This window comes from Somniosus microcephalus, chromosome 11, assembly GCF_052327205.1.
Source record: "Somniosus microcephalus isolate GS21.2 chromosome 11, FLI_Smic_1.0, whole genome shotgun sequence".
Lineage (NCBI taxonomy): Eukaryota > Metazoa > Chordata > Chondrichthyes > Squaliformes > Somniosidae > Somniosus > Somniosus microcephalus.
In genome coordinates, this window is record NC_140997.1 from 38,643,853 (window position 1) to 38,669,995 (window position 26,143).

General features: G+C 46.9%; 1 protein-coding gene across 1 annotated transcript in view; it reads right to left on the reverse strand.

Moving 5' to 3' along the window:
* pkd1a (polycystic kidney disease 1a) overlaps positions 1 to 26,143 on the reverse strand; it is a 221,037-nt gene that overhangs the window by 127,259 nt on the left and 67,635 nt on the right. The window contains exons 2-4 of the mRNA XM_086000509.1: positions 6,672 to 6,743; positions 2,765 to 2,836; positions 216 to 287 (exon numbers count right to left, since the gene is read on the reverse strand). Coding sequence (XP_085856635.1) covers positions 216 to 287; positions 2,765 to 2,836; positions 6,672 to 6,743 — 216 coding nt within the window. The remainder of the gene's footprint in view (positions 1 to 215; positions 288 to 2,764; positions 2,837 to 6,671; positions 6,744 to 26,143) is intronic.

Genomic DNA, 26,143 nt, shown 5'->3' on the forward strand with positions numbered 1-26,143 from the left:
GCTTGAAACTGTTATATCAAACTGAATCAGACAACCTTGGTACACTGATTTTTTTTTTAAACATCCAATTCAACACAAGGTTTTCCACGGTTTCAAAAGGCTGCTGGTTAGTGCTGCTTGTCCAGTTTGCCCACTACAAATGGATTTGTCGACTTTCAATGCTGCACATAGCTTCACATAGCGATATCGCCAATAGGGAATTCCAGAAAACTTACATTTTACTTAAATTAAATAAATCTGCAAATATTCCATCTTCTAAAGTAGATATCTGATTGTTGCTTATGTCTCTGCAAGGAAAGATTTGGAAAGGATTAGTATTTTCATCTGAAAAGATCCCTTGTATCACAAGGCTCCAAGCATGTCCCATCCAAGAGGAGCTTGCTCTATATTGCGCACACTTCCAGCAGTAATAACTAAATGCCATATTTGGTGATATTTGAACGTAACCTGCACTTAACATCTTTGCTTTCTGTAACAACTTTTGGTGCTTTTATAACCTGAATCCAGCTCTGTATCTACTGATGTACCTGCATGTAGATCTGCACATCTATGTAATTAAGAGCTGTCAATCTGTCCAGCTTTCTGGCTTCCAATTGGTTGTGGAACAGGCTCGAGGAGCTGAATGGCCTATTGCTGTTCCTATGTTCCTAAGACTGGTGGGGCTAAATATTCCGGTTCAGGGGGAATCTCAACGGATTGGTGCTGGAACAGGTTATGCGCCTGGCTACATTCCCACGTGCAGACCCCAGGGGATCTTTTGGGGTTAGGATCATTTAAATTCTCTTTTTGACGGGCTCCTGGTCATATTCCCACTACTGTTGGCTCACCCGCTTTGGCTAGGGGAGTGGGGGGGGGGGGGAGGCGCGTGGGGGCGGGTAGGGTTGCCAACTCTCCAGGATTGTCCTGGAGTCTCCAGGAATTAAAAACTGATCTCCAGGCCACCGCTGCCAGCAAAACCCAGGAGAAAAATCATAGCGGCATTCAAAAAATATTTTTTTTCATTTTCTTTGAACACTTTTATTTATTTATTATAAAAATATTGGAGATGGGTAAAAACGAAAGGCTGTTTGACTGACAGTCAAGAATCATCCAATCGAGTCCGTTCGCTTTCCAATTGGCGTGGGAAGGCCAATTCCCTGTGAGGATGGAAGTGGGGGCTGACCAATGGCGGGAGTGTGGGGGACGGGGCGGTTGGAGGCGAGAGGTCATGTGATGAAAGCTCCAGGAATACCTCCAACCAGAGTTGGCAACCCGAGTCAGGAGGAGAGGGGAAGAGAATTTGATATGGTAATTGTCTCAAGGTAGTGTGGCTGACTACAATTCAACACAAAATGTAAATAAAGTTTTCTGAAAAGTGGGCCTTGCTTAGTGTAATCTGTGATCATTTGTGTCAGGCAAGGCTGCCCTTTGATTTTGAAAGCCCTCCTCTGTTACCTTTGGCAACGCTAGATGCCAGAAAGGCAATGCATTCATAGCTCCCGGTGTTGCTACAACGTCAATGTCGCAAAATACGTCAGATGATGCATCTCCTGTCATTAGCCTACTATTTAATTCTGCCGGCCCTAATATATATTCACTGTCTGCCATCACTTCCGGTGGAAAATCTTGGAACCGGTTCCCCGTCGCATTTTCCTGTTCCCTCCACCATCCTAATCTTGGATAGGAAATCTACTTTGTAATGGTGTTATTAGTCACTTGGTCAGCAGGGGCCAATCCTGGTACTCCTGGCCCAACTCTGCAGCAACTGGCCAACACATAGACAGACAATTATGACTATCAGTCTAGATAAGGATATCTGTTGATAATTTAAAATGACATCCGTGGTCACATTTTTTAATGCCCAAATATACAGGTTGATTGTATGATGTCCCAGGTACAGATGGATTGTATGATGTCCCAGGTATAGATGGATTGTATGATGTCCCAGGTATAGATGGATTGTATGATATCCCAGGTACAGGTGGATTGTATGATGTCCCAGCTATAGATGGATTGTATGATGTCCCAGGTACAGATGGATTGTATGATGTCCCAGGTATAGATGGATTGTATGATGTCCCAGATACAGATGGATTATATGATGTCCCAGGTATAGATGGATTGTATGATGTCCCAGGTACAGGAAACTTTGTTATATCCGGCACCGACTGGACCGATCTGTTGCAGATCTATCAAAACTGCCGGACATACAAAGTTAATGTTGAAGCATACGGAGGTTTTCATCTCCGTATCTGACAACAAACACTGTTGCTTAGCAACAGCTTGTAAACAGTCGGCCCATACCTTGGAAGCGTCTCTGTAGCTTAGCAACAGCTTCAGAGAGACTTTCCAGAGCCTGACTGTTGAAAACAAAGCCACGAGAAGAAAAAAAACCTAACAAAACGGCTCCTGATTTCTGCCGGTAGATCGAGGTTTCCGGACATACAACCTCTGGATAAACCAAAGTTTCCTGTATAGATGGAGTGTATGATGTCCCAGGTATAGATGGATTGTATGATGTCCCAGGTATAGATGGATTGTATGATGTCCCAGGTACAGATAGATTGTATGATGTCCCAGGTACAGATAGATTGTATGATGTCCCAGGTACAGATGGATTGTATGATGACCCAGGTACAGATGGATTGTATGATGTCCCAGGTACAGATAGATTGTATGATGTCCCAGGTATAGATGGATTGTATGATGTCCCAGTTGTAGATGTAATATAAAGAGTGCACAATTCTTTTCAGAGGCAAGAAAACCTCCCCCCCAGAAAACTTACATATCTGATAAACATCTTCTACCAGCGAAGATTTCTTTGAAAAGAATACTAATATTATTGCCCTGAAGATATCTGGGGAGTAAAAAGAAAAGACAATGCATTAACTTATTTCAGAGATATACTGTTCAATTGTTTTGAAATTGCGCTCATATTAACAAACATGTTAATATGTTTGTAATGTTCTGATCGCGTATTGTCAGAAAGGAATTTTCTCTATCATATTTTGCAATGTTAAAAGCAGCATTTTTAACCCAATATTTAAGCTTGCAGACATTAAATAGGATGGGTTGCCATAGTAATTTGGAACTATTAAATGAAAAGGACATCATTATGTACAATCTCGAGTATTTCACGCCATGGTGAGGCACTGGTTCTCAGATGTCACCTGTGCTGTTGGCTTTGAAAATACTTGTATAACCACTTGTAGCTTTGAAACAATGGAAAGAACCCCCAGAGGAGTCAGTCATGTGAAATGACCAGCCATTGACAAACATCCTAAGTTATCAACGAGGATTGTGTTCACTCATTGTTTGAGCCTGCTTAACTGAACAGTGAACATAATATATTGGCCCAGAATTTGCGGGCAGCAGCGATGCAAAGGCGCTCGCCGCTGGCCCCAAAGAAAGCTGCCCACAGAGATCGTGCAAGCTCTGTGGCAAGAAGTTTGCTTTTTTCGACGTTCAAGTGATTTCAGTGCAGTGTAGTGGGAATTCCCTAGTGCAATGCTGCCGTGATGTCAACAAGTTGTCCAAGCAGCCAATCACATTGCAGAATTCTCACAGGCAGGGAACCAGGAAATGAGAGGCTGCTTTTAGCCAGACTTTTAAAAATTGTTACGGAGAGCAAAACAAAGATTGAGGCTCTCACATGGGGATAAGGTAGAACCTGAAATATCATGAGCACATTTTTTTAAAATAAAATCATTTTTTTTTAAGTTTCTTAAAATTTGTAATTTTTATCATAATGGAGAAATATGACACTCCACAAAATTAAAATTAGTTTTTAGGGCCATAACATTTGTTTAGCAGTCAATAAACTGTTAGAATCCCAGTTACACCTGATCCAACAAGGCTTAACATTATTGCGGAAAAGCCCAAGTTTTCGTCAGTTTCACTGATATCACTGATTTCCGGCTGTGGGGTGGGGAGGGGGCCACAGCACAGCCCGTGTCGGAGCAGTGAATGACTGACTGCAACTTCAGGATTTCCGCGTATAGATAGGATGGGCTACATCCTAAAGTTGCGGTCAGATTCAAAGGGGTAATAATGGTGAACGCTGTCAGTTCGCTGTTATTATCCACCGCAAATTCCGGCCCATCATTTCCATAGTTCTACGGGTGGGATCAATTTGAAGCCTTTGGTGTTTGGCAACCCTGCCCCACCTGAGCGACCCCCCTGAACCCCGCCCCTTAATCACACAGAAGTCAGGAAACTCACACTTTCTTTTTGAGACATAGACTAGGCATGTAAGCCTGAGCAGTCCAGCTGAAATACAGGACCAATCAGCTTAGGAGTAGCTAGACTGAAAGTGAACTTTCACCAAGAGTGTTAGTTGCGTTAGGTTTTTTGTTACTTTTCATGGAGTGAGTAGTGTAGTAAATTGTTATTCAGTGTGGAAACTATATTCTGTTCGTTCAAGTACTTTACATAAAAATAAATTCCTGGGACAATTTTGCCTTGCATGTAACGATATTATTTGAGTGCTCAGCCCACCCACACAGGCCAGTGAAACAATTATGTGTTTGATGGCCTGTCCAAACTCTCTTCAGCCCTCTAGGGTGGTCCGGAAGTCAGAAATTAAGTTTTGAATTATGAATTTCAAACAACTTCAATAGTCTGTTTAGAAATGGGGAGCACTGGGAAAACTGCCTCTTAAAAGCCGTTTTCTAATATTAGGATGGTATGAGAGATGGAACAACAGGGGGTGAATTTCCTTGGAGCTTCTCCCACTGTGCCGGAGGTTCAGCAGATGCCTTGTTTACACACGGAGACGGAGCTCCTGCTGAGGTTACAGCCGCAGAGGAGGAGAAGATTCCCTGAAATTTAGCCCCTCGTTTTTCTGCCTCTAGCCATGGAAGCACTGCAAAGAAAGAACATGGCTATCACATAATATAGCAATAACTTGCATTTATACTGCGCCTTTAATGTAGTAAAACATCCCAAGACGTTTCACAGGAGCGGAATCAGACAAACACTGATGTCGAGCCAAAGGAGACATTAGGACAGGTGGCCGAACGCTTGGTCAAATAGGTAGGTTTTAAGGAGCCTCTTAAAGGAGGAGAAAGAGGTGGAGAGGCGGAGACGTTTAGGGATGGAATTCCAGAGCTTACGGCCAATGGTGGGGTGAAGGAATTTGGGAATACGCAAGAGGCCATCATTGGAGGAATGCAGAGTTCTTGGAGGATTGTAGGGCTGCAGGAGGTTACAGAGATAGTGGGGTGGGGGTCAATGTTCTCGGTAATTTTTTGGGGGCCGCGCGGCCCCTTTAACGGGCTGCGCGGCCAATCCAAAATTCCGAGCATGCGCGTTTTTTTCAATTTAAAAGCTGGCTCACCAGCTGCGCGGGATCCCTAGAGAAGGGAACATTGGTGGGAGATGAAGCCACGCAGAGATTTGAACACAAGGGTGCAAATTCTAAATTTGAGGCTTTAATGGACCGGGAGCCAATGTAGGTCATCCAGCACCGGGGTGTGAGTTAGGGCACGGACAGCAGAGTTTTGGATGAGCTCAAGTTTATGGAGGGTGGACGATGGGAGGCTGGCCAGGAGAACATTGGAATAGTCGAGTTTAGAGCTAACCAAAGCATATATGGAATGTTTCTTTTAATTAGATGTGAGTAAGAACGTATTTCTGAATGTTCTAGGATAAGGGCCTGGATTGTTTCTTTAGCCCCGTGATTAGAGCTTAAATATTAGGGACAAAATTGGGTCACGCCCCCTTTGGGACTCTAACTTTGGCGGGGCACTACTTTTAGCACCCCAAAGAAGTTAGCGCCCCCGTGCCCGAAATTCACTGGTAGCGCCCCAAGAGGGAGGCGGGGCACTACTGGAAGCGCTCTGCCTCCCTCTTGGGGTGCTGCGAGTGAATATCGCGGCACTATGTGCCGCAGCGCCACGCTCTGCGGCACGTCGTGCCACGGTACTGCAGTCCTTCCTCCCCTTATTAAAGGGGAGGGGCCTAGCGCAGCGCGACCCGGGGCCCGGCTGGGCCACCAGGGATTGGAGTGTCGGCAAAAGAGCCCGGCACTCAAGAGGAGTGCCTGGCTCACGGAGCGCAGTCGGCACCCTGCGGAGGGGCTGCACAGGAGGCCGGGGACAGCAACGGGGGCTGGTGCTGGCAGGTGGCCAGCAACAAAAATGGTCGCCCGGCACCTCCCCTTCAATTTGCGCCGTCCCGGCCGCAGGTAGGCCCCCTTGACCCTGTCGGACATAGCCTCCGGTGGTAAGTCAGTGGGCGTTACCGAAGATCGCGGCCGGGGCGCTGCGCACGGCAATGACGTCATCGCCGCAGGGCGCTAACAGTTACTGCCGCTGCTAACCTCCCGCTATATTTCACGGGAGGCGTTAGCGGCGCCGCGCCCAGGTGTTAGTTGCTTTGCGCCCCATTAGCGCCCTCTTAGGGTGCTAGTGGGAGGTGCAAATCAACCGAATTTTTCCCCTTTTGTGAGCACACAGCATGATGCTGTACATGAGCTAAAGGCACAGCTGAAATGACCCTGTGAAAGGGCCCAATACTAATTGCCATACTACAGGTGCACTCTGACCTCTGTACGGAGCCCAAGGTAATTTGGGTGAAGCTGCAACAGTTCCATGGATCATGCAAAGTAGTAAACTGCTTCCGTGAGCAAAACCATGATTTATTTTATAACCGACACACTAATAAAATCCATGAATAAATGGTTCACTTACAACTTCTCCAGGGAAGTCAAATTGTCCAAAAGATTTTCATCTAAAGAGAAAATGCCATTGTATGAAAGATCCCTGGAAAAGAACAAATGATACATTAAATTTCTTATTAATATTTAAATATATATTCCATCTGCAGAAAGCCAAGATGATTCTGAAACTTAATTTTTATGGATAAAACGTTTTTGCACATTATGGGGGCAATTTTAACCTAACCCGCCACCAGGAAACTGCCGGGATCTGGTCCAATGCTGGTTTCACACCCCGCCCCATTTTACTCTCTATTGAAATCGATGAAGAACAATCTCAAGGGCAATAAGGGGTGGGCAATAAATGCTGGCCTTGCCAGCGATGCCCACATCCCGTGAGTGAATGAAAAAAAATTGGGCGGTTGTAAAACCAGCGTTCCACCCAATCCCATGGGATTCCCGCCTGGCGAGTTAGGTTAGAATTACTCCCTATGTAACTGTTCGGCTGTCATCCTCAGACACAAGATTTTGGCTCCCTGAATGCTCAGTGTGTTTATCCAGTGAGTAACTGAGCCATACGACCATGAAGGTCCCAAGATCAGACCCCAGTCTGTGCTGAGATAACTTTTTCAACCGGGGTGGCGGGGGGGGCGGGGGGTTGGGACATGGTAAGGCACTACAATTGGCCTTGGCATACCTGAATTAGGATGGGGGGAAAGCAGCCAGGGTTCCTGCTGCTGACAGTTATCCCAAGCCCCCCTCTGTTGGAAATGTTAATTTGTGGATGTTGGGTAAAGAAAGAAAAACTTGCATTTATATAGCACCTTTCACAACCTCAGAACATCCCAAAGTGCTCTACAGCCAATGAAGTACTTCTGAAGTGTAATCACCGTTGTAATGCAGGAAACACGACAGTCAGTTTGCGCACAGCAAGCTCCCACAAACAGCAATGCGACAATAGCCAGATAATCTATTGTTTGGTTGAGGGATAAATGTTGGCCATGACACTGGGGAGAACTCCCCCTGCTCGTCTTTGAAATAATGCCATGGTGTCTTTTACACCCACATGAGAGGGCAGATGGGGCCTTGGTTTAACGTCTCATCCGAAAGACGGCACCCCTGACAGTGCAGCACTCCCTCAGTACTGCACTGGAGTGTCAGCCTGGATTTTTGTGCTCAAGTCTCTGGAGGTAGGAAAAGGTTAAATGCCGTTTGCCAAAGCAGGTTTGAAATGCTACTTGTGTTTGTTTTCAAAACAGGACTGGATCTGATTTCCTGCTTTGTGGTAAATCTATTGACTCCTCCATAGCCACAAGCTGCATGTGCATTTAAGAGACTAATGGGGTAACCCAAACTGACTAAATGATCAGTGTTCTTTCACCCACTTACAGGTGGGCCAGCAACATAGCTCAAAGCCAAGGAACTTGGCACAAAAAGAGAAGACATTTTACACACATTTGTTCCATTCAGTGGATGATCAATTAGTTTTCATGGCCATGCTACACCCAATACTCTTGCCCGAGAAACAATTGCAGCGAGCTTGACAGGGGTTTTAATGTCTGTTGGTCTCGCTGTCCCTGCTTGAACACGCGACACAAGAAGAAAAAGAAAGCAAAGCAGGCAGGTAACAGCCAGGAAAAGAAGCACGGTTTTCAAACCCGGGCGTATCAGATACACTGAGCCTTACTGCAAGCTGTAGGCATGTGGCTCAGTCAGTAGCACACATGCCTTTCAGTGCAGGTTTAGGACATGGGTTCAAGTCCCACACTAGAGACTTAGGCACAAAATCTAGGTTGACATTTCTAGTGCAGTACTGAGGGAGAGCTGCAACTGTCGGAGGTGCCATCTGTTGGATGAGACGTTTAAACTGAGGCCCCGTCTGGCCTCTCAGGTGTATATAAAAGATCCCATGGCACTGTCTGAGGCTCACTGGTGTCCTGTCCAATAGTTACCACTCAACCAACATCACTAACAAAGATTATCTGGTCATTTATCTCATTGGTGAGGGACTTTGATGTGTGCAAATTGGCTGCTATGTTTCCTACATTACAACAGTGACTACACTTCAAAAGTACTTAATTGGCCGTAAAGCAATTTGGGACGTCCTGAGGTGCTATATTTCTTTTAATCAGGAGTGAAGAGCAATTAATAGCCTGTGGCTGGAAATTACACCCAGTTCCCTGGTGGGTCAGTTGTACTGTGGAAAACATTAAACAATGAAATCAGTGCACAAACAATTGTGTACATTAAAAATGTTGTGACGGGAGGAGGGGAAGACTAAAAGTGGGTCATCTCGATAGCTATATTGGTAGACAGCCTCCCACAATGGTGACCCAGGTTTCAATCCGAACCTTAGCTGCCATTTCCAATGATTATTGCCCAACTAGCAAGATTCTGGGGGTTCCTAGGCTGACTAATGTATGGGGTGTCTCTTTATAGAAGAACAGCCACCTTGGGTGGATTTAAAAAATAAATCAGTAGAGGAGCCTGTGTGTAAAGTCTGTGGGTTGTGCAGTTAATAAATACACAGACTTCAGAAGTAACAAACAAACAGGTCTTTACTATTCGAAGGTCCGGGCGAATCTGCCCCAGCAATCCTGCCACAACACTTATATACTGGTGTGGTCACTATCGGTATTACAGTATACAGAAGCCAAACAAATAGTGCCACACCGAAAGTAGTCCTCTTAAAGGTGAACGGTTACATTCAATAGTTCCCTTAAAGGTAGACGGGTACATACACGACAATCCTCCCTTTTTAGCTTATTACTTACTAAGTCCATAGTGAACATACATTCTAACATATATACAGGTTTATGTAAGACAGTTCATAGATTCAGTCTTTCCGGGGGTTTCCGGATTCTGTCCGGATAACGCCGCAGTGGTGTCGTCATTTCAGGCGGGCTAGGAGGTGCTTCTGGCAAGGTCGATTCGGCTTGAAAAGCCGTGTCAGGTTCAGCTGACTCCAGTATCACTAGATCGGAAGTAGGTGTTCTGGGTATCTCAGTTTCAACATTACCCGGATAAGGTGGTGAAGTCGGTTGCCCATTTGTGGCGGACCCTATGATTTGGTCAACATGGCGCCTTATTATATTGTCTCCAATGTCCACGGTGTACATCAATGGCCCCAGCCTTTTCCCAATAGTTCCAGGCTGCCATTTCTCAGTACGGTAGTCCCGGGCCAAAACTCGTTGACCGATCTGGAAAGATCTAGTGACCCTGTCGTTCATGCCCTGGAATTGCCGGTTCTCTACGTCTCTTCTGACGTTTGGTTTTAGTAAATCCAGCCGGCATCTTAGGCGTCTATTACAGAACATCATTGCGGGAGTTTGATTTGTGACCGCATGTGTCGCATTTCGGTATGCCAACAAAAAGCTATCCACCTTATGTTGCAGACTTATATTTTCATTACTCATGGCCTTTACGGCCTTCTTGAAGGTCTGGACAAACCTTTCCGCCAATCCATTGGAGGTGGGATGGTATGGGGCTGACGTGTAATGTTTAACCCCATTGCTCTTTAAGAATTTCTTGAATTCTTCGGACACAAATTGTGGTCCATTATCAGAACAGATCTGTTCCGGCAGGCCATTCCGAGCAAACATAGTCCTTAACACTGCGATGGTTTTTTCCGTCGTGGTGGTGGTCATCTTAATTACTTCCGGCCACTTGGAGTGGGCATCCACCGCTATTAGAAACATCGAGTCCATAAATGGACCAGCAAAGTCGATGTGTACTCTTTGCCAAGGCGATGAGGGCCACTCCCATGGATGCAGAGGAGCCTGGGGTGGCGCGTTCTGAACCCTCTGACATCCTAGGCAGTTCTTCGTGATCTCCTCTATGTCTCCATCAATGCCTGGCCACCACACAAACGCTCTTGCTAGACTCTTCATCTTTACTCCCCCCAGATGTCCTTCGTGCAGCTCCTTTAGCACCTTCTTTTGGAGTTTGGGTGGAATCACCACTCTAGATCCACACATCAGGGTTCCTCGACACACTGACAGTTGTTCTTTCCTCTGTGCAAATGCTTGCAGTGTTGGTTCGCTCTGTGCTGGCCATCCCTCCACCGTTACATCATAGACTCGTGAAAGAGTCGGGTCATTCCTTGTCTCATTCTCAATCATTGAGTTTGTTATCGGTAGACACTCCACTATGGATGAGTGGAACAACTCTACTGGGTCCACTATACTCGCTTCTTCTACCATCGGCAATGGCAAGCGTGACAACCCATCAGCATTTCCATGCTGTTTAGACCTTTTGTACTCAATTTCGTATTGGTGTGCCCCAAGTAACACGGACCACCTTTGTAACCTTTGTGCTGTCATGGTGGAAACGGCCTTATTTGGGTTGAATATGGACACCAACGGCTGGTGGTCTGTCAGCAATGTGAACTTTTTACATTGTAGGTAATGGTTGAATTTCTTCACGCCCCACACAAGACTGAGGGCCTCCCTATCTATTTGGGTGTAATTTCGCTCCGCGGGTGTCAATGATCGGGACGCGAAAGCCACTGGCCTTTCCGAGCCATTTGGTAGCCTGTGCGAGAGTACTGCCCCAATTCCGTACGGGGAAGCATCGCAAGCTAGACGAAGGGGTAATGCTGGGTTGAAATGAGCCAACACTTCTTCAGAGGTAATCAACTCCTTGCTTCTGCGAAAAGCCTTTTTGCATTCTTCACTCCACTTCTATGGTGTTTCTTTCCGCAACAGGTCATTCAGCGGATGCAGTACCGTGGATAAATTTGGCAGAAACTTGTGATAGTAATTAATCAACCCCAAGAATGATCTTAACTGTGATACGTTTCCTGGAGCGGGGGCCTTCACGACCGCTTCTATCTTTTCGGGTGACTTATGCAGTCCCTCTCGGTCAATGACATGACCGCAGTATGAGATCCGTTTTTGGAAGAACTCACACTTCTTGCGATTAACCCGAAGGCCATACTCCTTCAACCTGGTGAGCACCAGTTTCAAATTCGTGAGGTGTTCTTCCTCATCTTTTCCCGTGATTAAAATGTCATCTAAGTAGCACTGCGTGCTTGGAATTCCTTGTAACACCTGTTCCATGGCCCTCTGCCAAATTGCTGGCGCCGAAGCTACCCCAAAGACCAGTCTATTGTAGCGATACAAGCCTCTGTGAGTGTTGATGGTGAGGTACTGGCGTGACTCTTCCTCGACCTCCATCTGTAGATATGCTTGAGCCAGATCTATTTTCGTGAAATGTTTCCCTCCAGCCAACGAAGCAAAGATATCTTCAATCCGCGGAAGCGGGTATTGTACCGTGTGAAGCACCGGATTCACAGTAATCTTGAAATCTCCGCAGATACGGACCTTCCCCGGTCCCCCTGGCTTATTACTCGGTGAGGACTTCATGACGGGAACAATGGGCGTGGCCCACTCACTCCAGTCCACTTTTGACAGAACCCCTGATCGTTCAAGTTCTTCCAGTTCTGCCTCCACAGCTGGTCGTATTGCGTAAGGTACCGATCTGGCCTTAAAAAACTTTGGGCTTGCATTTTCTGCAATCTTAACCTTTGCTTTAATACCTCGCAGTGTTCCCAGTCCTTGCTGGAATACCTCCTTAGCTTCGTCCAATATTCTGGACAACCGTTCAGGTTTGACATCCTCTTTTTCGGAATCCACCGTCATGGTGTTTAGTGACTGCCAGTCCAATTTTATTTTTCGGATCCACTCCCGTCCCAGAAGTGGTGGTCCTCCCTCAGGCAATACATACAGGTCCAACCGGTGATGATCTTTATCCTTGTATCTCACCTTGACTTCTATCATTCCGATGGGGAATACTTTGTGCCCCGTGTATGTCTGTAGTACTAGTTCCGTATCCCGTAGTGGAATATGCTTGAAAAATTTCTTATAGTCATGCTTATTCATGACCGTCAACGCTGATCCGGTGTCCACTTCCATTTTTACTTGGACCTTTGCAATCTGTAGCGTGATCCAGATAGTTTGTCGGTCAGCTTCATTGCTCACGTTGTGAATTCTCAGACTGTCCAGTCCTTTGCATTTGGAGTGTGAGACCGACTTCTGTTCCCTCAGACTCTTCTTAGTCACCTCTTGTACCTTTCCGTACCATTTTTGTGGTGACTTCTTATTGTTGTACGTTGCTCCTGACCAGCATACCTTAGCTATGTGCCCGATCTTGCCACATTTCCTACACTCTTGGTTCTTAAACCAGCATTGATTCTGGTCATGCGTTGTCTTCCCACAACGGTAGCATTTTGTTGTGCTTGAAGTAATTTGGTCCACCCCGAGTGCCGCCGCCTTTAGTTGCATTTCCGCCGTTCCTTTCGCTGCGGCTTCGTGCGATGCAGCTATAAGGACAGCCCTGTCCAGTGTGAGGTCGTTCTCTTCCAGTAGTCGCTTCTGCGTCCCTTCTTTGGACAATCCGCATACGAACTTGTCCCGCAGCGCTTCTGTCAGATTCCCTCCGAACTGGCAGTATTTCGCTAGCCTACGCAGTTCGACCAAGTATTCCGCATTGCTTTCGTCTTTCCTCTGCGTTCTTGCGTAGAATTTGAATCGTTCAGCCAGCATCAACGGTGTGGGGTTCAAGTGATCCTTCAGCACTGCTACAATATCATCGAAAGTCTGATCTGCCGGTTTAGCTGGTGAGAGAAGATGCTTCAACACCCCGAATGTTTTCGCACCCATCATGTTAAGTAAGGTTAAAGCTTTTTCCTCCTTAGCTATTTTGTTAGCCTTACAATGTATCTCAATACGTTCTACGTACGTGGCCCAGTCTTCTATCTCCGAATTGAACTCGTTGATGTCCGCCCGCTTAGGCATCTTTCTTTCCTTGGGTACAACACAAGTATTTCTTCAAGTATTATTATTTATTTGTTTATTTCTAAGATGGCGGTTTTCCCGCGAAAATGGCGGTTTCCCGCTCTTTCCTTCTCGCCCCGCCCACTTCAATCGTCTTCTCCGCCTAACGGCGGCTTCCCGCGTTTCTTCCCTGGTGGAAGGGGTACGCTTTCCCCACAGCGGACAGGTTCAGCCGCTGGGCTGGCTTCCGCACAGCTCCCCTTACTCGGCTCTGTCTTTTCCCCCCGCCCGCACGGCTCTACCGGCGCTGGGTACACCCCGTTAACGGAGGACAGTTCAGCCGCTGGACTGGCTCTCGCGCAGTCTCTCTCTCCGTACCCGGCTCTTTCGCTCTCTCTCCCGCACGTTCGGTGCTACCGGCCCTGGGTACCCCGTTGGTGGAGAACATTTCAGCCGCTGGACTGGCTCTCGCACAGTCTCTCTCCCCTTGCTCGGCTCTGTCTCTCTCTCCCACCCGCACGGTTCCTGTTCGCCTCCCAGCCCTCTCGCAGACCGGTGTTTCCCTCCCCGGCTGCGGCTGGGTTTCTCTTCCCGCGCCTACTCCCAGTCTCAGCGCTTCGTGGCTGCGGCGCTGCCCGGCTTTTCCCGCCGATCGCGGTCCGGCTGTCACCCGACGCCGTTGGACCCGACTTCTGACCGGCTCAGCTCCCCCTCGACCGAGGTCGAGTGCTCTGCCCTTATCCTCCGGATATTCTCTACACCTTCCCCTACTCACAGTCTCCGCGGCCGCCTTGTTTCCTGCTGATCGGCTCACTCCGCACCGTGGTAGAAGGGTAGTCAGTGCCTGTTGCTGCTGGAAGCTTTTGTTGCTAAAGTCTTCCTCCTTCCTCCTGCTGCAGCCTCGTGTTTTCTTCCAGCAGCACGACGAGGGCGGTTGCCTCTCTTCGACGCTCTTCTTGCTTTGGTAGTCTTGCCGCAGGGTACGATCGGACTCGTCGCCACTGTAAAGTCTGTGGGTTGTGCAGTTAATAAATACACAGACTTCAGAAGTAACAAACAAACAGGTCTTTACCATTCGAAGGTCCGGGCGAATCTGCCCCAGCAATCCTGCCACAACACTTATATACTGGTGTGGTCACTATCGGTATTACAGTATACAGAAGCCAAACAAATAGTGCCACACCGAAAGTAGTCCTCTTAAAGGTGAACGGTTACATTCAATAGTTCCCTTAAAGGTAGACGGGTACATACACTACAATGTGTAGGTGTGTTTCTGTTGATGATTGTTGACAGTAGCTATACTGAAGTCTTCAAGCCTAACCAGCCCACTCTCCTGGTTGAAAGAAGATTGTATGGAAGTGTGAAGACAGTGGAGGTGGCTACAGAAAGAAGGGATCCTGTGTTTGGTTAAAGCTTAACTGGTGTGGCCAGCACCGTTGCATGTAAACTGTAGACTTGCGATTCTTTTAATGCAACTGGTGATATCTCGGCACAATGGCTGACCACTTTTTTTTTCGATTGACTGCCGCACAATAGGACCACATGGACCTACTCCAGTTTGGCCTCTCCATTCAAATTTTTAGATTTTTAAAAAAAAAGCAGCAACAACAAAATCCATGCTAAAGTTAAAGGCGGAACAGAGTTAAACATGGAAAAAGCTAAAATCCAGCCTCCGGTTTTAGGCCCAATCTGCTCGACAGTTGCTCCATTGTCCCTTGCAGCATAAGTCACACCCAGCTATCAATCAAATCACTGTATACATCAGCTTTATTCATGCAGGGTCTGAATTAATGAGTTCCCCATTTCTTTATTTAAGCAGATATTTCAACATGAAAGTCTTAAAATGACATGCCCAGATAAGTAAAGTACAGCGCAACACAAATTTCAATACAGTTATCACATTCGAACAAGTTAGGGACCCAACCAAAAATAACGCATCCATAACCTACATGTTGTATGTTTGAGCTGCTCGTTACTTAAGTGTGGTATCACGCAGGGAACCCTGCAGTTCTGGTTTGTTCCTTGCCTGACACCTAACATTTTGGAAGTACTATGGGGTTAAGAACTTTTATTTTGTACTTTACTGCCTGATATTAAGAATGAAGACACTTTTGACTTCCAATCAAATGCAACCAAGTCTGAAATAGGAAAATTATTCAGTTCACTGATCTGAAGATTTGGCACTGTCCTGAAGTGTTTTTTTTACAACTTTAGGAGGTGGAAAGAGAGAGGGGCAAAGCCAGGCCTGAATCAAGCAAAGTCTGTCTACCAAAGGAGCTGATTTCACATCAGCATTGATTCCAGGCCAGGATTTATGTTTAACCCTAGAATGGCTCTAAAAAAACTTTTATGCAGGACCAAATTTATGTTTAACTGACTTCCACTCGAGATGATTAATCTGAACTCCAGTGATAGTTTAGCCAACTTATCTAGTCAGTAGCTGAGGAAGATTTAACGATATAAAGCGTCGTAACATCTCTCTCAAACGTCTAACGTTGTTTCGCATACAAAGAATTGCTTCTTTTTAAAAGTGCAGTGACTGACATGTAGGCAAATGTGGCAGCCATTCTGTGCACAGCGAGATCCCACAAACAGCAATTAAGATGGATGACCAGTTTTCTCACTGATTATTGACTGCAGGAGAAGTGTTAGTCAGGACATTAGGAGAATTCTTTGCTATACCACCAGAACAGGCAGACTCTGTCTAACATCTCAACCAAAGGATGGCACTTTCAACAATGCAACCATTCTGTGAACAATTTTGAGTAAACAAACTAGATTTAACGAGGCATTTAATGCACATTCACTGCTTTGACAAAAAAAACTAGTACCTTTATGTATTTGTTTTATGTGTACACAGTAAACACAGTTTTAAAACCTTTTCATTTCTGGTTATTTGGCAACATATGCCAGTCGCTGTGACCAACACAGAAATGTGTGTTCGGTCCCTTCGCCTCTCCGTTCTGGCTGTCGCAGTGCGAATTGTGCATTTAGGGTGGTAATGAATTAAGGGTCCATTGTTTCCGGCCCAGTATTCCTTCACTAAAATCTACTGTTGTTCTCCCCCAGTATCTGGCCAATATTTATCCCTCAACCAACATCTGGTCATTATTTGTGCTATGATTAAACTTCAAACAATTGTTAGAACTTTTGTGTGGTACAAAGAGAAGATTATGGCTCCTCCAATTCTGGCTTCTTGCGCATCCCCGATTTATACGTTCCACCATTGGTGGCCGTGCCTTCAGCTGCCAAGGTCCTAAGCTCTGGAATTCCCTCCTTAAACCTCTCCGCCGCTCCACCTCCCTCCCCTCCTTTAAGACGCTCCTTAAATCCTGCCTCTTTGACCAAGCTTTTGGTCACCTGTCCTAATATTTCTTACTGTGACTTGGTGTCAAATTTTGCTTGATAACGTTCCTGTGAAGTGCCTCGTGACATTTTTACTACTTTAAAAGCACTATATAAATGCAAGTTGTTGCTGTTGCTGTAAAATTGGTAGATCAGCTAAAACAGACTGGTTCCGAAGCACCCATTCCTAGCATTTGGCACCCATTCCCAACATTTGTGGCTCGATATCAGATACTGCGAATATTTACTGGAAAGACGATCGATTGTGTTGTGCGTTTGCTTTAGTGCGGTGCTGGAACAGATGTCTTTTGTATCTCTCTCAAGCTTGTCAAGTTGCCTGGTTACAAAGTAAATGTCCTGCTCCCGCTTAACCAATCTCATTGCTTTCTTGACGTCTGACAGGTTTGCCCTAGAGCAAGGTTGCAGTTTGCAGATGAACAATGTGTGTTTATTGATAAGATTGTCCCCTCATCAATCATTTAAAAAAAAATGATCCTCTTCTTTCCTCACTACAGTTGCTCAAGTGATTCTCTCACACCCCTCTCCGAGCCGTGGACTGTTGAGGCTAATTGTCGGACTCCACCACCAACCTAACTGAAAAAAGCCAACTCAGTGTAAGGAGGTGCCAGCCATGGCTTAGTTGGTAGCACTCTTGCCTCTCAGTCAGAAGGTCGCGGGTGCAAGTCCCACTCCAGAGACTGGCGCACCTTAGCTAGGATGTGCAGTGCTGAGGGACTGCTATACTGCTGGTGCTGTCTTTCGCATGAGATATTAAACTGAGGCCCTACCTGTCCTCTCAGGTGGATGTAAAAGATCCCATGGCACTATTTTAAAGAGCAGGTGAGTTCTCCCTAGTGTCCTGGCCAATATTTATTCCTCAAGCCATATCACTAAAAACAGATTATTTGGTCATTATCACATTGCTGTTTGTGGGGCCTTGCTGTGCACAAATTGGCAGCCATGTTTCCTATAATACAACTGTGACTACACTTCATTGGTTGTAAAGTGCTTTGGGATGTCTTGAGGTCGTGAAAGTTGCCATGAGGCAAGTCATCCAATGGTACAAAAGTGGTGCCAGTACTATCGAGGACTGTTGTAAAACTGAGAAATGAAGTAATGCAAGATCAGGAATGGACTTGGCTTAAAGGGGCCAGGAGTACCATTTTCCGCAAGATGTTGTCACACACAAGTAACATGACCATGGTTTTGTGACTCGGTCCTAATGCAAATGACGTTGACCTGTTTGAATGCTCAGCATACAAACTAAAGAGGATTCGGCAAACATTTTCGCCGAGTCCCTTTAACCGCGTATCTGCAGTTGTGCCCCTTCTGCTACCAGTCCATGCTCTGCTTATCCCTCCTATCAGCTTTATGGTACTCAAATGCCGTTCGGTGTTGACATTTCTAATTCTTCCTTGAAATAAAGTAGCTGAAAAATACTTCCCTGGTTTCAGCTGTGCTGCATTACCACATCTGGTACAAAGCTTACAAACTGGCCTCCATCAGCAAACACCTGCAACAATATCGCAGACCACGAATTGCCCCCAGAGGGGATATTGCAGAGTCTGCACTGTTGAATTCCCGACGTCTTTTATGTTCTGGCTGGCTGCAGAACCTTTATGAATATTAATGTCTGCTCCATGCTTGAGACATAAATTATACTGCATTTTTTTTTATTGAATGTGAGAGCCAATAAGGTGAGGCACTGACTGGTGAAGTCACAGAAAATATGAGGTGCAGTGTCTGCCAAAAATTAGGTCATTTAAAAAAAATCCATTTCCATGGATTTCATCCAAGATTTTGAAAGTGGAAGGGAAAAAGGGACAAATTGCCAAGAATTAAATCTTCCCAGTATTATATATACACAATTTCATTGATGGAGTATAGCCAGAGGGAAAATGGCAATGTGCTCAATTCTCTTTCAATTCCTGCATACAAGAAAGTTCATCCTTTCCTCTTTTTCCTTTCACGTACACAGTATTCCATTTTTATTACGCCCCTGGCTTTGCCCATATATTTCCTCTGTGCCTTAAAATGGCTGTAAAAACTATACAAAAATTGTCCACTGGTGTCAGCCATGGCTCAGTGGGTAGCACTCTCTCATCTCAGAGTCAGAAGGTTGTGGGTTCAAGTCACACTCTAGAGACTTGTGCACACAATCCAGGCTGACATTCACAACTATTGGAAAAGTTGCACAGAAGCAATATTAGAAGCAAAGCATCTGGGGGAAATGGGTTGGGCCTGTCGGACTGGGCAATAATAAATGATAACATAAAAACATAGAAGATAGGAGCAGGAGTAGGCCATTCGGCCCCTCGAGCCTGCTCCGCCATTTAATGAGATCATGGCTGATCATCCAAATTCAGTACGCTGTCCCTGCTTTCTCCCCATATCCCTTGATCCCTTTAGCTTTACGAAATATATCTAACTCCTTCTTGAATATATTTAATGAATTGGCCTCAACTGCCTTTTGTGGTAGAGAATTCCACAGGTTCACCACTCTCTGGGTGAAGAAATTCCTCCTCATCTCTGTCCTAAATGGCTTACCCCTTATCTTTAGACTGTGACCCCTGTTTCTGGACTCCCCTGCCATCAGGAACATCCTTCCTGCATCTAGTCTGTCTAGTCTTGGTAGAATTTTATAAGTTTCGATGAGATCCCCTCTCATTCTTCTAAACTCCAGCAAATATAAGCCCAATCGACCCAATCTCTCCTCATACATCATTCCTGCCATCCCAGGTATCAGCCTGGTGAATCTTCGCTGCATTCCCTCCATGGCAAGAACATCCTTCCTCAGATAAGGCGACCAAAACTGCACACAGTACTCAAGGTGTGGTCTCACCAAGGCCCTGTACAACTGCAGCAAGACATCCTTGCTCCTGTACTCGAATCCTCTCGCTATGAAGGCCAACATACCATTTGCCTTCTTAACTGCCTGCTGCACCTGCATGCTTACCTTCAGTGACAGGTGCACAAGGACACCCAGGTCTCGTTGCACTTCCCCTTCTCCCAATCTATTGCCGTTCAGATAATAATCTGCCTTCCTGTTTTTGCCACCAAAGTGGATAACCTCGCATTTATCCACATTATACTGCATCTGCCATGCATCTGCCCAATCATCCAACCTGTCCAAATCATACTGGAGTTTCTCGGCATCCTCCTCACAGCACACACGGTCACCCAACTTTGTGTCATCTGCAAACTTGGAGATATTACATCTAGTTCCCTCATTTAGATCATTAGTATATATTGTGAATAGCTGGGGTCCTAGCACCAATCCATGCAGTACCCCACTAGTCACTGCCTGCCACTCGGAAAAAGACCCATTTATTCCAACTCTTTGCTTCCTGTCTGCCAACCAGTTCTCTATCCAAGTCAGTACCTTACCCCCAATCCAATATGCTTTAACTTTACACGCTAATCTCTTATGCAGGACCTTATCGAATGCCTTCTGAAAGTCCAAATACACCACATCCACTGGTTCTCCCTTATCTATTCTACCAGTTACATCCTCAAAAAATTCCAGTAGATTAGTCAAGCACGATTTACCTTTTGTAAATCCATGTTGACTTTGTCCGATCCTGTCACTGATTTCCAAGTGCTCTGCTATTACATCTTTTATAATGGACTCTAGCATTTTCCCCACTACCGATGTCAGGCTTACCAGTCTATAATTCCCCGTTTTCTCTCTCCCACCTTTTTAAAATAGTGTTAACGTGGTGAATGAGTAAAAGACTTTGTAGTTAAGCACAAATCTCTTCGGTATTGGCTCCTGGTCCGGCAATGCCTCAATTTTAAAATTCTCATCCTTGTGTTCAAATCCCTCCATGGCCTCACTCCTCCCTATCACTGTTACCTCCCCTAGATCTACAACTCTCTGAGATCTCTGCGCTCCTCCAATTCTATTCTCTTCCGCATCCCCAATTTTCTTCACTCCATCATTGGCGGCTGTGCCTTCCGCTTCCTAGGCCCTAAGCTCCGGAATTCCCTCCCTAAGCCTCTCCGCCTCTCCACCTCTCTCTCCTCCTTTAAGACGCTCCTTAAAACCTACCTCTTTGACCAAGCTTTCGGTCATCTGTCCTAATATCTCCTTATGTGGCTCGGTGTCAAAATCTTGTCTAATAATGCTCCTGTGAAGCGCCTTGGGGATGCTCTAGTACGTTAAGGGCGTTATATGAATGCAAGTTGTTGTTGTGTACAGGACAAGAATCCCTCACAGCTTCACATTCCCTTCAACTCCTTAAGTGTGCGCGTAACAAGTAAGGTTGCATCTCTAAACAGGGGCACATTCGATAGGGGGTGCCTTTCCCAACTCGACCTTATCTCAAACAGTTAATCCTCTTCTTTTAAGTCTGGAAGCAGACCATTAATCTTGAACTCAGTGCCCCCCGTACACATGCCTTGCAGATGTCAAGGAAGGTTAGAGAAAGATGGATTATATGTTCCCGCTGGTCGACCATTTAATGGCGAATACATCACTTTACCAGGGTTGCACTGCCGTGCTATTTTCCATTGTTGGTGTGGCAATAAATCTGTTGATGGTAACTCTGTGCAATCAGCTGAGTAATGAAAACTGTAGACGGAGATGATCCAACACGCCATGGACATTAATTCCTATGTTTCTGATTCCACAGAAAACAAGAGGTCAGGTGCTTAGTCTTCTTCTTCTTAGGCAGTCCCTCGGAACCGAGGATGACTTGCTTCCACAATAAAAATGAGTTCTCAGGTGGCTGATGAGTCCAATGCGGGACCTACAGTCTCTGTCACAGGTGGGGCAGACGGTGGTTGAAGGGGCGGGTGGGTGGGTGCTTGGGTTGACGTGCGATCCTTGCGCTGCCTGCGCTTGGCTTCCGCTTGCTCCCGGCGAATAGACTCGAGGTGCTCAGCGCCTTCCCGAATGCTTCTCCTCCACTTTGTGCAGTCTTGGGCCAGGGATTCCCAGGTGTCGGTGGGGATGTTGCACTTTTTCAAGGAGGCTTCGAGGGTGTCCTTGAAGCGTTTCCTCTGCCCACCTGGGGCTCTCTTGCCGTGTCGGAGCTTCGAGTAGAGCGCTTGTCAATTATTAGTCAATTATGTTCTTAACCACCCAGAAATTGGACTTTGACCATTAACACAAAGCATAGCGGCATCTCCCATGGTCCACAGCACTGGGAAATACTGGGGATGTAATAGTGTTTATCTGCCATTCTTACTCAGTGCTGTACTTGATTCTTCTTAAAACTGCACTGATAAAAGATATGGGAGGGAAATTCATCCACTTAGCGCCTCCCAGAAGGCTAATTAAGTGGCTGCCTCCTCCCTCACTCCTGTTCCTCCTCCTTGTCCTCCTCATCTTCGTCCTCCTCATCTTCCTCTTCCTCCTCCTCCTCACCCTCTTCCTCCTCCTGAGGTGGTCCCACAATCCTTGGTGGCAAGAGCTGGGCCCTCATGATGGCAAAGTTGTGGAGTATGCAGCAGACTACCACGAAATGGGACACCCGCTCAGCTTGGAGGGCTCCTCCCGAGCGGTCAAGGCAGCGGAACCATTGCTTCAGTAGGCCGATGGTCTGCTTGATGATGTTCCTGGTGGCAGCGTGGCTCTCATTATATGAGTGCTGGGCAGGAGTGTTTGGGTTGCAGAGGGGAGTCATGAGCCTGCTGGAGAGCAGACAGCCCTTGTCTCCAAGCAGCCAGCCGCGAGCTTGACATGATGGCTGGAAGAGTGCTGGCACACCGGTCTGGCACAGGATGAAGGCATGTAGCTGCTGCCAGGATAGCGGGCAATGACAGTGAGGATTCGCTGTCCATGGTTGCACACCAATTGCACATTAAGTGAGTGGTAGCCTTTGTGGTTATGGGAGACCTCAGGGTTGTTATGTGGGTGCAAAGCCACGTGGGTGCAGTCAATGGCGCCCTGCACCATGGGAAATCCCGCTATCCTGGCAAAGCCACATGCACACTCATCCTGCTTCTCTCTGGTGATGGGGAAGGAAATGTAATCCCTTCTCCTACTGTAGAGAGCCTCTGTGACCTCCCGGATGCAGCGAAGGATGGCGAACTGCGAGATGTTAGCTATGTCTCCTGTTGCAGACTGGAAGGATACGCTGGCTCATGACTCCCCTCCGCAACCCCAAAAATCCTGCTCAGAAAGGCTGTTGAGTGTCCGTGCGGGAGACTTCAGATGGCCTTGCAGTGTGCCCTCGACCAGCTCTAGACCTGGAAGACCCGGCTGTAGACTGCACCACTTCAGCATGGGTGGCAGCAGTCTGGGCTGACTGGATGACAGGAGCGACAAGGGCAATGGCAGAGTGACAGTGGTGGGAGCAGGAATGCTCTCATCCTGAGATAGGACAGCAGGTTCCTGATCCACTGACCCACTGCCACTCCCCCGGGGCAGCACCTCAGCTTGCTGGCCTGCTACGACACCGTGAAAGCCCCGGTCGACGTTGGTAGACCCAGCCACGATGGCAGCAGTCAGAGCTTGCGTGGCATCAAGCTGAGACTGCATTACAGCACTAAGACAATGCGTCATGTCGACCTGTGCTGCAATGGAAGCTGCCAGATCGCCCTTCACACGCGGTATCAGGTCAGGTCTGGGTCGCCACGGTCTCTCTGGGAGTCGACCATCACAGAATCACAGAATCACAGAATCCCCACAGTGCAGATAGAGGCCATTTCGGCCCATCGAGCCTGCACCGACACATATCCCACCCTATCCCCATAACCCCACGTATTTAATCCCCTAACACTAAGGGTCAATTTATCATAGCCAAATCAACCTAACCCGCACATCTTTGGACTGTGGGAGGAAACCGGAGCACCCGGAGGAAACCCACGCAGACACAGGGAGAATGTGCAAACTCCACACAGTCGCCCGAGGCCGGATTTGAACCCGGGTCCCTGGCGCTGTGAGGCAACAGTGCTAACCACTATGCCACTGTGCCCCTTTGGAGACTGGAAATGATGGGCTCCATGGTGCGCGCAGAGCCTTGTGTAAAGTTGGAGGTGGACTCCTCCACGCTCCTTATCATTGCCGAGAGACTCTCTGGCAGCCTTGCCATTGCACCTACCATCTCAGTGTGCATGCCCATCACCCTTCTTCTAAAGGCCTCCCCATCGAGGTCCTCAACTGAATCCTGCGCAGCAGAACTCGTGCGCGAACTCGCCCTGCTACCCTTTCCCCCTGGCCTTGCAGCAGCTCACTCATCCCCGGTCCCTCACCCTGTGCAGATCCCAATACTATACTAGCCTCTAACGAACGCGTAGTGCCAGTATCTGAGCTGGTGTCTGCGGGTGAGAGATGCAGTGTGGTGTGCTCTTCCTCATCCTCTTCTCCTGCCTCGCTCTCTGCGGTGCCCTCAGGGACAGGCTGCTCAGGTGCTTGCTGATTATCTGAAAGCATAAAGACACAAGAGTCAGTTTAAGGTGAGGGGAGGAGGGCAGGAAGGGATAAATGCTTGCATACTGCATGATCAGCTGGAAAGTGGGAAATGCTTGTGGGGTGAGGGGGACGTGGGATGTGAGAAGAGGGAGTAGGGATGAACATACCGTTGTTGTCCCCAAGGGGGTCAACGTTACCGGTGGCCACAGCGCTCACCACCTGGCGCCCAATAATCTGCAGCACTCAATTCTCCAACGCAGACAGTGGTTGTCCCCCGCCTGTGCGCTCCTGCTCCCTCCTGTTGTGAGTCACCTTGGCAAGAGAAAGGAAAATGTGTGAGTGAGTGAGTGTGGAGCAATGTGTTTGGGTGATGTGCCTGTCATAGATAGTTGAATAGCTGTCATTGTGTGCAAGGTGTGAGATGTGGGTGTGAGTGCTGGTAGGTGGAGATTGTTGGTGGGTGAGTGCTGGGGGTGTGGTGCTTTGGGCATTGTGTGCAGACTGAGGTTCAGATGGTGGTATGTAGCATTTGTAGAAGCATTCACTCACCCTGACCACCTGAGTGAGGTCGTTAAATTCTTTCCTGCACCGTGTGCGGGTCCTGGGGACCACAGTGCTGCCCAAGACCTGCTGCGCTACCTCCCTCCACATGGTGCGGAAGACTTGCGGCGAGAGCCTCCTGCCATTTGCCGGGTAGAGCACCGCCCTCTGTCTCTCCACAACAAATACCAATGCATCCAATGCTTCATCGCAGAATCTGCGGGCCCTCCCTGGGGCATGGATCTGCCAATAAGCACACCTAGTTCAATCCTCCTTCTTCTTGTCCTGCTTCTGCTTGCTGAGGCAGCTGCACAGCCAGCAATGCTGAGAATGAGGTGCTGCAGCATCAATGAACCTCCCCTTTAAGTGGTGAAAAAAGCCTTAGGCAATTATGACTTGCGATTAGACTGTACTTGATATTGGTCCACCCTTTGAGTGTAATGCCAATGAGCTTGGGTTTTAAGACTTGAATTATGACTCCAATCATTTTTTTGAGCAGTGAGCACGAGTTTTGCATGCAGTCTAAAGCATTAGCGCCTGGCGCTAATTCTCCAACTTTTCTACAGACACCGCCCATTCCTTGGCTATAATGAATTTCTAGCCCTAGGAATTGAAGAGATTGGCCATTTATATAGGGGTTGAAACAATGTAAAGATACAATTTGAGTGTCCCATAAGTAATCCACTCCATTCATAGGCTGTAAAGTCATGGTCTACAGTTTGGAAGATATGAAATTTCTTGCAGACACTACAAACTTCCTATAAATGTTGCACTTAATTTCTAACCGGGTTTTGCCAGCTGTGGATGTGGGGAAAGCTGTACTATTTAAAATAAATATTGAAGACTTATGTATTTTTTTTTTAATATAGAGGTTTCCCCAGGTTACTGCTGGGGAAACTATTTTCTATATATCTGGGCAGTGAAGGGTATGCATTCTCTTCAGCCCCTTCCCCCAACCCATACACAATTCTGTCATCCGCTATTACAAGAGTCGTTAACCCGGGTTAAAATAATGGAGGAAAGCATTTCATATGAAGGTGTTAGCATCTATATGGTATTATCCCACAGCATAACTTCAAGGCCTAACTGTTTAAACTACAGTTCTGTGAGTGAGATAGGCCTTTGTTGGCAACTGTGAGAGGCTGAACAAGCTGGGGCTCTTTCCTCTAGAAAAGAGAAGGCTGAGCGATGACTTGATCGAGGTCTTTAAGATTATGATAGGGTAGACGTAGAGAAGATGTAGAGACCAGAACTAGGGGTCATAAATATAAGATAGTCACTAATAAATCCAATAGGGAATTCAGGAGAAACTTCTTTGCCCAGAGAGTGGTGAGAATGTGGAACTCGCTACCACATGGAGTAGTTGAGGCGAATAGCATAGATGCATTTAAGGGGAAGCAAGATAAACACATGAGTGGGAAAAGAATAGAAGATTATGCTGATAGGGTTAGATGAAGAGGGGTGGGAGGAGGCTCATGTGGAGCA